General features: G+C 40.9%; 1 protein-coding gene across 6 annotated transcripts in view; it reads right to left on the bottom strand.

The window, feature by feature from the left end:
- The window catches only part of gabpb1 (GA binding protein transcription factor subunit beta 1), an 81,587-nt gene that overhangs the window by 24,515 nt on the left and 44,419 nt on the right, over positions 1–12,653 (bottom strand). For 2 of the 6 annotated variants that reach the window (XM_072277908.1, XM_072277912.1), the window contains exons 6-8: positions 8,368–8,478; positions 2,984–3,166; positions 2,544–2,659 (exon numbers count right to left, since the gene is read on the bottom strand). In XM_072277908.1, coding sequence (XP_072134009.1) covers positions 2,544–2,659; positions 2,984–3,166; positions 8,368–8,478 — 410 coding nt within the window. The remainder of the gene's footprint in view (positions 1–2,543; positions 2,660–2,983; positions 3,167–8,367; positions 8,479–12,653) is intronic. The other 4 variants (XM_072277909.1, XM_072277911.1, XM_072277910.1 and 1 more) reach the window with 4 other exon arrangements.

Genomic DNA, 12,653 nt, shown 5'->3' on the forward strand with positions numbered 1-12,653 from the left:
CTAGTCAGGTGGGCAGAAATAACATAAATATATTTAATTCATTTAAATGAAAGGTAATGCATTTGTGGGGAATGCTGGAATAACAGTACAAGACAAGGGAATACTGTACACAATAAATGGGAAGATGCTAAATACTATGTTGGAACAAAGGAACTTTGGATGGTACAGCAACAAATCCTTAAAGATAGCAGGCCAGGTCAACAAGGTGGCTTAAAAAAATCATAACCATGCTTTTAAGTAGCCAAGGCATTAAATTTTAGAACAGGGATATTTGTACACAACACTAGTTAGGCTACAGTGTGAGCTCTGACCACCACTTTATAGGAATGATAAGACAGCATTCGTGGGAGAGCTGAGGTTAGTTACCAGGAAGTTAGTATGCCTGGAAATTTTCAAAGAAAATTTAATTTATTTTGAAAAGTGGTGGCTGAGAGGAGACAAACTAAAATAAGAAGACGCAAACACGAGGAACTCTGCAGATGTTGGAAATTCAAGCAACACACATCAAAGTTGCTGGTGAATGCAGCAGGCCAGGCAGCATCTCTAGGAAGAGGTACAGTCGACGTTTCGGGTTGAGACCCTTCATCAGGGCTACCTCCGTCCTGACGAAGGGTCTCGGCCCGAAACGTCGACTGTATCTCTTCCTAGAGATGCTGCCTGACTTGCTGCGTTCACCAGCAACTTTAAAATAAGAAGAGCCTATTTCCCTTGCAGAGGTGTGAAGAATTAAAGGTCTAGAACTGAAATAATTAGTATCTGGATTAGAAGGGAGTTGAGCAAAACTTTCCACAGCTCAGGACCCAGGTTCAATCCTGGCCTCTGATGCTGCCTGTGAGTAGTCTGCAGGTTCTTTCTCTGATTGCATGGGTTTCTTCCCACAGCTGGCAAGAAAAAGTAAATTTACTGTAGGTGAACAACAAAGAGTCAAAGGAGAAATCTAAAGGCATGTATGAATGTGTTGCAGAACTGAGGGAAAGGAGATGGAGGAATGAGGAAAGGGGAAAGGGGAGAAAAAGGCTTGTGAAAATGTGTTGCAGAACTGAGGGAAAGGAGGTGGATTAATGGAACTGCAGAGCAAGAATCCAATAGACCAAATGACCTGAATTGTTTTAAGTCAGTGATTCAGAGAAAGGCAGGGGACTGGAACTTAGAAATGTATGGAATTACTTCAATATGGCAGCCAAGTGCTTAGCTCTTCCAACTGCTGTACCAAATTATATATCGAAGTGTCCAGTATCACTTTGGTGTAAGAGTATATATGGCACATCTCCTACAAGGAGTGAATATAAATACAATGGTCTGTAAAGATCATCATATTTGCTGTGTTCATGCCCACAGTTTGATCATGGGACAGTGGGATGATGTAATGGTCTCATGACTGTGGGGTGATGTTATGTCACATGAATGGAGAGTATATATGGCACATCTCCTACAAGGAGTGAATATAAATACAATGGTCTGTAAAGATCATCATATTTGCTGTGTTCATGCCCACAGTTTGATCATGGGACAGTGGGATGATGTAATGGTCTCATGACTGTGGGGTGATGTTATGTCACATGAATGGCATGTTCCCTACGGTATTTAAGGAAGGCCGCCAAAGTGTGATGCAGAGTTTTTTACTTTCTACTTTAAGGTGCAAACACGTTGTTGCCGGCAGTTTCGCCAATCACTGCCAGTTTTTGTTTGTTGCACATTTGTTTTACTTTCACAGTCTAGTATTGGAGAGTGAAGACCTTACTCATGTACGAGAACCCAAAGGATTGGGTAAAGTTAACGACGTTCAGTGTTCTGGAAGTGATCGACCGTTTGGAATCGGAATCGTCCGGGAAATTGTGGCATGCACATTTGAGTTACACCCCTGCAAGGTCAGGACAGTTTGTGCAGTGTCCACCCTCCCAAGAAAAAAGGTCAGTTCCTTTACTTCTTCGTGATTGCTTCAACACGGCACCGCTCGACTGTGATCGGCAGATCCGTCATTGTCTTTGGAGGAATTGTTGCTGCAGTAAAGTCTCTCCTTAAAGACTGTAAAAATCACTAGGACTTTTCAACTTACTACTTTAAGACTGTGTTCAAATTTACCACTTCGAGAAGTATTTATAAGTTCGACTGTTTGTTCGGGATAGCCGCATAATGGTTAACTTCCGGTTAAGCTAGTTTGTTTACTTTTCTATGTTTTTGAGTAGAGGTTAATAAATATTGTTGTTTGTTTATAAAACCTGACTCAATTTCATATTCATTGTTGTTGGACATGTGACAGCTGAGATTTGTAATCAAATGACTGAAAGGAAGACATTGGTGCAGCGCACAGTTGGAAAAAGTGACAAAATAATACTTGGGATAGGTCTTTGAGAGAAACTTACTAGTATTTGATCATATTTTAACCAATGTGGCACCATCAAAAACTGGTGGAAAAGTTCTGTGACTGGAATTCTTACAGAAACAAATAATGAAAATAACTACAACACAGGTCAAGTTCTAACCAAGTTCTACCTCAGTTGAGAGTATCCCTCTGCCACAAACAAATGACTCTGGACACTTACCTCAATCTCTGTGCTATCAATGTGATTTTCAATTATCTCCACACAACGCCTCTTCATCAACGGTTCTTCAGTGATTACTGTCTCCTCAGCGATATCAGTCGCTGGAACAGTCAAAACTAGGAGATGGAAATAGTTTCAACACAACTTCAGAAACAGATTTCTATTAATGGTTGCACTATATTTTTAACGATTATGAGTTGTAGATCAGCCGTTGTATTTTATTATATGCATTTAATTTACAAGGTGACTGCCTCTACAAAATATTGGGAAAAAAAAGTTATTTTTACTACCACAGTTAGTATGTTAATCTGTTGAGTAAAAGTTTATGTGTTAAATCTGTTCAATTACCCTGGCACATTCAAGTTTGCAGTACGTATCCTGTATCAATAGTTGGAGGAAATATCACTCACATTGTATTTGATCATTTAATTACATTTTACCTTGCTGTCCATCCTGCATTGTGACAATGATCGGATGATTCATGCTGTCACTGGCTGCCTGCAAGTTGCTCAGCTGAATATCATCAGTAACTATGGTAATCACTTGCTGACCTCCACTGCTGACAACTTGTTGTATGGCACTGTCCACAGAGTCAGCTGTTACCACTTCTTCCGTAGCAACTGCTGAAACAAGAAGCAACATTTCTCATTTAATCTTCAACTTTTGCTTCATTATGTACCAAACAAAACTCAATATTTATTTTGATTAAGTGGAAAGATTGTTCTCAATCAGAACCATCCACTAGGTAGCAGGAAGAGAGTTATAGATTAACTGGACTTCTGAAGATGTTAACTTCCCTTGAGAGAGTTGAAATAAATTTGTAGTGATGCATCACCAAGCCTTACATGCACAGATGCAACAGGGTGCTTGCCCAGGGAAGCTGCTCCTTCCCCATCACACCATTTCCATGCTACCCAACAATCTCGCCCATTGCCAGTGGTCAGGTGCAGCAAGCTGTCATCATTTTGACCAAAGCCAAGAAGCCCTTGTAAGTTCACCGCTGTCTCAACTGATTTATCGCACTGTGACCATTACACACAGTCTTTCCGCTAAATGATTAACAATTTACTACAGGGGCAACTACAAATCTATGGTCAAGAAACAAGAACTACGCTGAAGGACAGTGTTGCAGTTACAGAAAATCTGTGGTTAAAGTTTGCTGCACTGTACTTGGTTTCTCTGCTTTACTCTCCAAGCCAATCAGATATAGTGCAGAATGCTTACAGCATGAAAGACATCATGATTTTCAAAATTCCTTTGAAAATTCATCAACAGAATTAATGGAAATAAGATTTTACATCACATTAGATGTTACACATTGTGCCTGGAGATGGAAGGATATTTTCAATTAACAGCGATAAATAATATACCTCACACAATACTATGGAACATCAAACACAGGCTTGATCCGATAATCTTACAGACCACTAAAGAAAGCAACAAATAAGGCAAGAAGTTAATGAAGGACCTTTCAAAATATTCCATCCTCAGTGACAGCATGAATACATATCCACAATGAAAGGAAATGATAAAACATCAAAACAATAATGTTGGGTGGGCACCGGTGTCAGCATGGACTGGACAGGCTGAAGGGCCTGTATCGGTACTGTGTTGCTCTGTGACTCGAATAATAATGAGTAGCTAAGAAATCTCCCCTCTTCTGATGAAGGATCTCAGACCTGAAACAATAGCTTCTCCACTTTCCACAGATGCTGCCTGACCTGCTGAGTTTTTTTTTAGCATTTCCTATTTAAGCAGCACACACAAAATGTTGGAGGAACACAGCAGGCTAGGCAACATCTAGGAAAGCAGTATAGTCGATGTTTTGGGCCGAAACCCTTTGGCAAACAAATCCTTGTTTGTGCAACACACACAAAAAATGCTGGTGAACGCAGGCCAAACAGCATCTATAGGAAGAGATGCAATCAACATTTCAGGCCGAGACCCTGGTGTTGCTTGAATTTCCAGCATCTGCAGATTTCCTTGTGTTTGCATTTTTAAATCCTTGTTTGTGATTGATTTACTATTTAACTTCAGGTTTCCAGCACCTGCAGGTTTTTATTTGATTTTGAATATTCTCTCTTCCACATATACCATTTGTTACAGTTCCCATGTGTCCCCACAATACTGGGTATTACAGAGCCGTGTCCTTGTTATTTATCACAATGATAACTTTGCCTCAATATACACCAACAAGTAGAGAAAGTGAATAACCTTCTTAGAAAAATTGTTTGCTTTCCACACAGATGCAGCTGTCAATTGCTGTTCCCTTGAAAATGAACAGAAGTTAATCAGGCAACATTAAATGGAAAATGACTCAATTATTCATAGAATTTATTCAAGTGTATCTGTTATCAGGATAGACCATGAGGTATTTAATGTGCCTGTGCTCCTCTACATTGACGTTAGATGACATCAACACCTTTGCAGCCAAGGGGAGAGTGTTCAGCAGCAGGAAATTAATGCTACTCTGCAGATACATCAGTCATTCTTTTTACCCAATTTTAATTTCTTGAATATTCTAATATGCAAAATGTAAACATGCATTTTAATTAGATCTGAAAATAATTCTGAAGTTTAATTCAGAATCAGGTTTATTATCACTAGCATGTGATGTGAAATTTGTTAATTTAGCAGCAGTAGTCTCTGTCACAAAGACAGCGACCTTTTTCCTGCCTTGGTAACACTCCATGCACCAGATATGCAGAGTTTTCAAGTTGTAGGAATTTAGTTCATTATAGGAACAAATCATCCCAAAACCACTTGATGTAAATTTTAAGACAAAGATTCAGACGCAATTATTCTATCGTAGTTTTCCCAATGATCTTTACCGCATATCATGTGCAACACACAGGGAATTTTCTCAAAACCACCTTACGCATTAGAGACAATCTTTGTGTTAAAATTCACACTTACAGAATTTATATGTGGGACATCAAATAAAAAAATACAACATGCAAAAGTATCAACACATTTTGTTTATTTTTGCTCTTTTCAACTCACATTTCTACACACACACACACACACACACACACACACACACACACACACACACACAGATAATGTGGTAGGCCTTAGGCTTAGCAGTTTCATTTTTCTCTCTAATAGTTCTTTACCCCACACCCTAGAGTTTTCCAGCAAAAGTGCTGGAAGAGGACTAGTAACGTCATGAAAGATTCCACATACTGGGCTCATGGACTGTTCATTCCATTCTCATCAGGAAGATGGCTATGTAGTATCCACAGCAGGACCACCAGACTGAGAAGAAGTTACTTTCCCCAAGCAGTAACCCCTTCAATCACCCCATCACTACTTTATTTCCTGTCAGTCATCTAATGCTGTGTCTAGCGTCACTTTATGAACAGATAAACAATCAATTTATATAAGCTATCTCATGTATTATATTTATTTTTTACTGATCATGTTCTTTATCTTATTGTTTTTTGGGCTGCATTGGATCTAGAGTAACAATTATTTCATTCCCCTTTACAATTGTGCACTGGAAATGACATTAAACAATCTTGAATCCTTAGGATGCCTGAAACAGGGTCAGCAGATTTAGGTGCAGGTTGTAAATCTTAAAGACTATTGTTATTTCTTGTGAATTATATCATTAACCAATCTTGCCTACATTTAATAAGCGTTCAAAGTGCATGTCTCCATTTAAACAGAGGGCTGGAAGATGATTTGTGTCTGTACAGACAGCTGCTGGGCACCTCAGAGATTGCCTAGTTACTTTCCAAAGCAAATCTCTTATTTGGATCCCCCATCACGAGCTAGCAGCTGTGGTACTCATCATTGCTCTAGAGAAAAACATCCCACAGGAACAGATCTCCACTCACAAAATGGTACTCAACAGCAAGTAGGGGTTCATATTGCAGAAAAATTACAATATGGAGATTTTCTAGGAACACAAGTACTCCATAACATGGAAGCCATTTGCAGCTAGTTACCTTCCAGCAACTGGAAAGTTGGACAGAGTAGAAATTAAAATTAATACAATTGGCAGAGATCCTTAGTAGTGTTGTTGAACTGTGAGATTTTTGGGTGCAAATGTGACCCAGGTGAGAATATTGAGAAAAGAATTTGGTATGTGTGCCTTCATAGGCGAAGAGTTTGAGTAGAAAAGTTAGGATGTCATCTAGCAGTTGTATAATCATTGGTTAGAATTCAGGTGGACTACTTGGTACAGTCTGGTCACCACACTGCAGGGATGAAGATAGTAATAGGGATAATGCAGAAAAGATTTACCAGGACATTGCCTGGAATGGAATTCTGTTGTTATAAGAAGAGATTAGAATCATTATGTTTATTCTCCTGGCAATGTAGAATGATGAGGGGTAACCCTACAGAGGTTTACAAAATTGTGAGGCATAGGTAGAACAGATTCTCATTTCAGCAGAGTCTATTATTGGAGAGTACAAATTTACAGTAAGCCAGAGCATTACAGCACAGAAACAGGCCCTTCAGCCCATCTAGTCAACTATATTCTACCTAGTCCTATCCAGCTGCACCTAGACCATAGCTTTCCCATCTTCCCTTCCATGTACTTATCTCTTAAAGGTTGAAATCGAACTCATATCCACTACTTCTACTGGTAGCTCATGCCACGCTCTCACCACCCTCTGAGTGAAGAAGATTCCCCTTAGGCTCCACTTATCTCTCGTTCTAGTCTCACTCAACCTCAGTGGAAAAAGCATGTTTGCATTTACCCTATCTATACTCCTCAAAATTTGATAAGCAAAAATAAAAGAGAGGTCCAGGAGATCTGAGAGGTAACACTTTCTACAGTGTGAGGTGAATATCTGAAGTGAGCAGGCAGAACCAGTAGAGGCAGGTCTATGATAACATTTAAAAGGTATTTCGACAGGAACAGAAGGAAGAAAATCCAGGCAAATAGGATTAAGGGTATTAAAGGTGGCATGGATGAGGTTGGCCATAAGGGTCCATTTCCGTACTACATATTTCCACAGTTCATCTCTTTCAACTATTGTAGTTATGAAAGCCTCCATTAGCTGAGAAAAAAAACTAAAACAAAAGACAGAAATGATGAATTATAGAATACCTACAGAGATAAGGTAAACACACAAGATTAGGTAGCCTCCAACTGATGGCATGAACATGAATTTTGCCTTCTGGTAATATTTTTTTTTCTTTTCCCCTCCCCACTCTGGCCTCTCAATTCTTCTCCTCACCTGCCTATCACCTTCTCCTGGTGCCTTCCTTCTTCTCTTTCTCCCAGGGTCCACTCACCTCCATCAGATCCCTTCCACTCCAGCTCTTCTACTTCTCCTGCCCTCCTTGCTTCACCTATCACCTCCCCCTCCCCTATGCCTTTTTATTCTGGCGTCATCCCCTTCCCTTCCATTCCTGAAGAAAGGGTCTCCGTCTAATACGTCAACAGTTTATTCATTTCTACAGATGCTGACTGACCTGCTGAGTTCGTCCAGTACTTTGTGTGTGTCACACAGATTTTGCTGCTGAGAGCTGATGACCCTACCTAACGAATACATGTTCTTCTAGCCTTGTTATGGAAGCAATGGCATCCAGAACTTCCTAAAGATGAACGAAGAAAATATATGGGAATTACAGCAGAAATATTGTCCCTATGTAATACTTTTGTTGTGTTGCTGAAGTAAAAACTATCACTTTGCACTTCTTGTATTAAAAATAAAATGCAACTAAAATTGAGACTGTGGAAGAATTGCTATTGCTGCTGAAATGGTTTGCTTGCAGCTTTGCAGGTAACACTCTCTCCCACTCAGGTTACAATCTCACACTTCCCAAGCAGGTCACACATCCTGAAGAAGAAGCAACTTCTAACCTGGTGCTTCAGGTGCTTGGGTCAACGGTGCCGATGCTTCTGCCAAGGCAGCTAATGTAGCCAACACCGACGTAGAGGAATTCCCAAACTGCACTGCAGAAATGCCCGACTCTAAAATTTAAAGAACAAATTTTACACGGTTCTTCCCAGGTAACAAGTAGCAAGAGTTTTTTTCAGTCTGGAACAGAAAGCACTTTAAAAATGCTTTGTCCTTCTAAATAAATAATGACGGGTATAGATAGGGTAAATGCAAGTTGTATTTTTTCCAGAGGTTGGCTGGGACTGGAGGCCACAGGTTAAGGGTGAAAAGTGAAATGTTTAAGGGGAGTACAAGGGGAAAATTCTTCACTCAGAGGGTCATGAGAGTGTGGACTGAGCTGCCAGTGCAAGTTGTGCATGTGAGCTCAATTTCAACATTTACGAGTTTCAACAGGTACATGGAAGGCAGGGGTATGGAGGGCTATGGCCCAGGTGCAGGTCAATGGGACAAGGCAGATTAAATGGTTCAGCATGGGCTAGATGGGCTGAGGGGCCTGTTTCTGTGCTGTACTTATACTTTATTGTCGCCAAACAATTTCTTTTCTATGACTCTAAGTAATTTAACACAAAGGGTGGTTGACTTCGTAGTTGGGAGAGGTGGAGGAATCATATGCAATGGTTAAGGGGCAGGCACTTAAGTAGAATGATACAGTAAACGGGATTTGTATGGATGGGCAGGGAGGTGAGTATGAACAGAAGGGCTGGTCTCTGAGCTCTATAATTCTACAACTCTATATTTAAGTTTTATCCTTATTGATGAAAATAAAAATACTGGAAATCTGCAATAAAACAGAAAATGCTCAAAACACCAACAGATTAGACAATTCTAATGGATAAGAGCTAATGCTTTAGGTTGACCCCTCCATCAGAATGGTCTTTGACCTGATATGCTCATTATTTTCTGCATTTGCTATTTCCATTATAAATTCTAGACTGAGTAGTCTTATCAGTAAAATAATCCTCAACTGTGAGTGAAGTTCATGTTTAGCAGTCATCATTAGAATTTGTTTATTTTATTTTGTTTGCACTGAAACATTGATTATTTGTCAGTCTATGTATCACGTTTCACTAATGATCTTCTGTGTGAATACGCACAAGACAATGAATCTCAGGGTAGTATAGGCGACATATATGTACTTTGATAATAAATTTACTTTGAACTTTGATGAACGTGCAGAGGAACAATGTGACAAGGACCACATTTGCAAAAATGAAAAATTAGGGTATGGTGACCTCACAGGAATATGATGCAGTTAGGTGTATGGCGATAGCATTGGACATTCCTGAACGAGGTACTGGGCATCTGGCTCTCTCTTCACTCTCAATGTACTACAAGTTGGGAATATGAAAGTAAACCATGTGGTGCAAAGGATGACAATGAGGGGAAAGAAGAAATCAAGAGGCTGCAGTCTATCAGGAGTTCTGACTATATCAGCAAAACAGGAGCAATAACCACGAGAAGCATCCAAAATGACTGCAGGTACTCAGCGCATCATCAAACCAGCACTTTGCCTCTATAATTACCAGTGCTCAAAGGGACAGGCAGCACTAGTAAGACCAGTATTTGTACTGCCCATCAAAAGGCTGGGGAGAGTACCCTTTCGGAACCACTACAATTGTCTTGTGAAGGAATACTACTGGACAATGTTCCAGGGTTTGGAGTCGGTGATATGAGCACGGTATGGGACTTGGTAGGGAAGCTGCAAGTGGCAGTGCTCCCCTGCAGGTGCAATACTTGCTTTCTAATGAGGAGAAATTTCTTGACTCTGTAAAACAGTAAACTTTTGAAATTCTCTCCCCCAGCAGGACATGGAGACTTCCATAAGAAAATAAGACACAGGAGCAGAATTGGGCCATTTAGCCCATCAGGTCTGCTCTGCCATTGTATCCTGGCTAATTTACTATCCCTCTCAACCCCATTCTGCTGCCTTCTCCCTATAACCTTTGATGCCCTTACTAATCAAGAACCTATTTAACCACTTTAATCCTAACCCTAAACCAATGGCTTGGCCTCCACAGCCATCTGTGGCAATAAATTTCACAGATTCACCACCCTCTGGCTAAAGAAATTCCTCATCTCTGCTCTAAATGGGCACTCTGCTATTCTGAGGTTGTGCCCTCTGGTGCCAGACTCCCTAAAGGAAACATCCTCTCCACATCCACTCCATCCAGGCCTTTCAATGTTCGATAGGTTTCAATGAAATTTAGAACAGTGAGGGGGATCTCAGTGAGTACGGGCCTAGAGCCATCATCAAACGCTCCTCAGATGTTAACCATTTCATCCCCAGAATAATTCTCATGAACCTCCTCTGGACCCTCTCCAATGCAAGCACAACTCTTTTTAGATAAGGAGCCTAAACCTGCTCACAGAACAATGCCTTATAAAGCCTTTGCATTATATCCTTGCTTTTATATTGCAGTCCACTCCCTATGAATGCTAACATTGCATTTGCCTTCCTTATTGTCAACTCAACCTGCAAGTTAACCTATTGGGAGTCCTGCCTGACACTATGTTTCATCAGCCACTTCGTGCTTTCTCCTAATCTATCTAAGCCCTTCTGAAAAGTCCCTGCTCTCTCAACACTACCTGCCGCTCCACCTATCTTCGTCTGTCATCCAAATCATTGACATATAACATGAAAAGAAGTGGTTCCAACACCAACCCCAGTGGAACACCACTAGTCACTGACAGCCAAGCAGAAAACATCCCCTTTATCCCCAGTTGCTGCCTCTTGCCAAAAAAGCCAGATCTTCTATCCATGCTAGTATGTTTTCTGTAATACCATGGGCTCTTACCTTGATTAGCAACCTCATTTACAACACCTTGTCAATGAAAATCCAAGTAAATGAAATACTTGTTAGTAGGGAAGTGGTGTTAGGTAAATTGAAGGGATTGAAAGCAGATAAATCCCCAGGGCCAGATGGTCTGCATCCTAGAGTGCTTAAGGAAGTAGCCCAAGAAATAGTGGATGCATTAGTGATAATTTTTCAAAACTCGTTAGATTCTGGACTAGTTCCCGAGGATTGGAGGGTGGCTAATGTAACCCCACTTTTTAAAAAAGAAGGGAGAGAGAAACCGGGGAATTATAGACCAGTTAGCCTAACGTCGGTGGTGGGGGAACTGCTGGAGTCAGTTATCAAAGATGTGTTAACGGCACATTTGGAAAGCGGTGAAATCATCGGACAAAGTCAGCATGGATTTGTGAAGGGAAAATCATGTCTGACGAATCTCATTGAATTTTTTGAGGATGTAACTAGTAGAGTGGATAGGGGAGAACCAGTGGATGTGGTATATTTGGATTTTCAAAAGGCTTTTGACAAGGTCCCACACAGGAGATTAGTGTGCAGACTTAAAGCACATGGTATTGGGGGTAAGGTATTGATGTGGATGGAGAATTGGTTAGCAGACAGGAAGCAAAGAGTGGGAATAAACGGGACCTTTTCAGAATGGCAGGCGGTGACTAGTGGGGTACCGCAAGGCTCAGTGCTGGGACCCCAGTTGTTTACACTATATATTAATGACTTGGATGAGGGAATTAAATGCAGCATCTCCAAGTTTGCGGATGACACGAAGCTGGGTGGCAGTGTTAGCTGTGAGGAGGATGCTAAGAGGATGCAGAGTGACTTGGATAGGTTGGGTGAGTGGGCAAATTCATGGCAGTTGCAATTTAATGTGGATAAATGTGAAGTTATCCACTTTGGTAGCAAAAATAGGAAAACAGATTATTATCTGAATGGTGGCCGATTAGGAAAAGGGGAGGTGCAACGAGACCTGGGTGTCATTATACACCAGTCATTGAAAGTGGGCATGCAGGTACAGCAGGCAGTGAAAAAGGCGAATGGTATGCTGGCATTTATAGCGAGAGGATTTGAGTACAGGAGCAGGGAGGTACTACTGCAGTTGTACAAGGCCTTGGTGAGACCACACCTGGAGTATTGTGTGCAGTTTTGGTCCCCTAATCTGAGGAAAGACATCCTTGCCATAGAGGGAGTACAAAGAAGGTTCACCAGATTGATTCCTGGAATGGCAGGACTTTCATATGAAGAAAGACTGGATGAACTGGGCTTGTACTCATTGGAATTTAGAAGATTGAGGGGGGATCTGATTGAAACATATCAAATCCTAAAGGGATTGGACAGGCTAGATGCAGGAAGATTGTTCCCGATGTTGGGGAAGTCCAGAACAAGGGGTCACAGTTTGAGGATAAAGGGGAAGCCTTTTAGGACCGAGATTAGGAAAAACTTCT

Source organism: Mobula birostris, chromosome 14, assembly GCF_030028105.1.
Source record: "Mobula birostris isolate sMobBir1 chromosome 14, sMobBir1.hap1, whole genome shotgun sequence".
In the NCBI taxonomy this organism is placed as follows: domain Eukaryota; kingdom Metazoa; phylum Chordata; class Chondrichthyes; order Myliobatiformes; family Myliobatidae; genus Mobula; species Mobula birostris.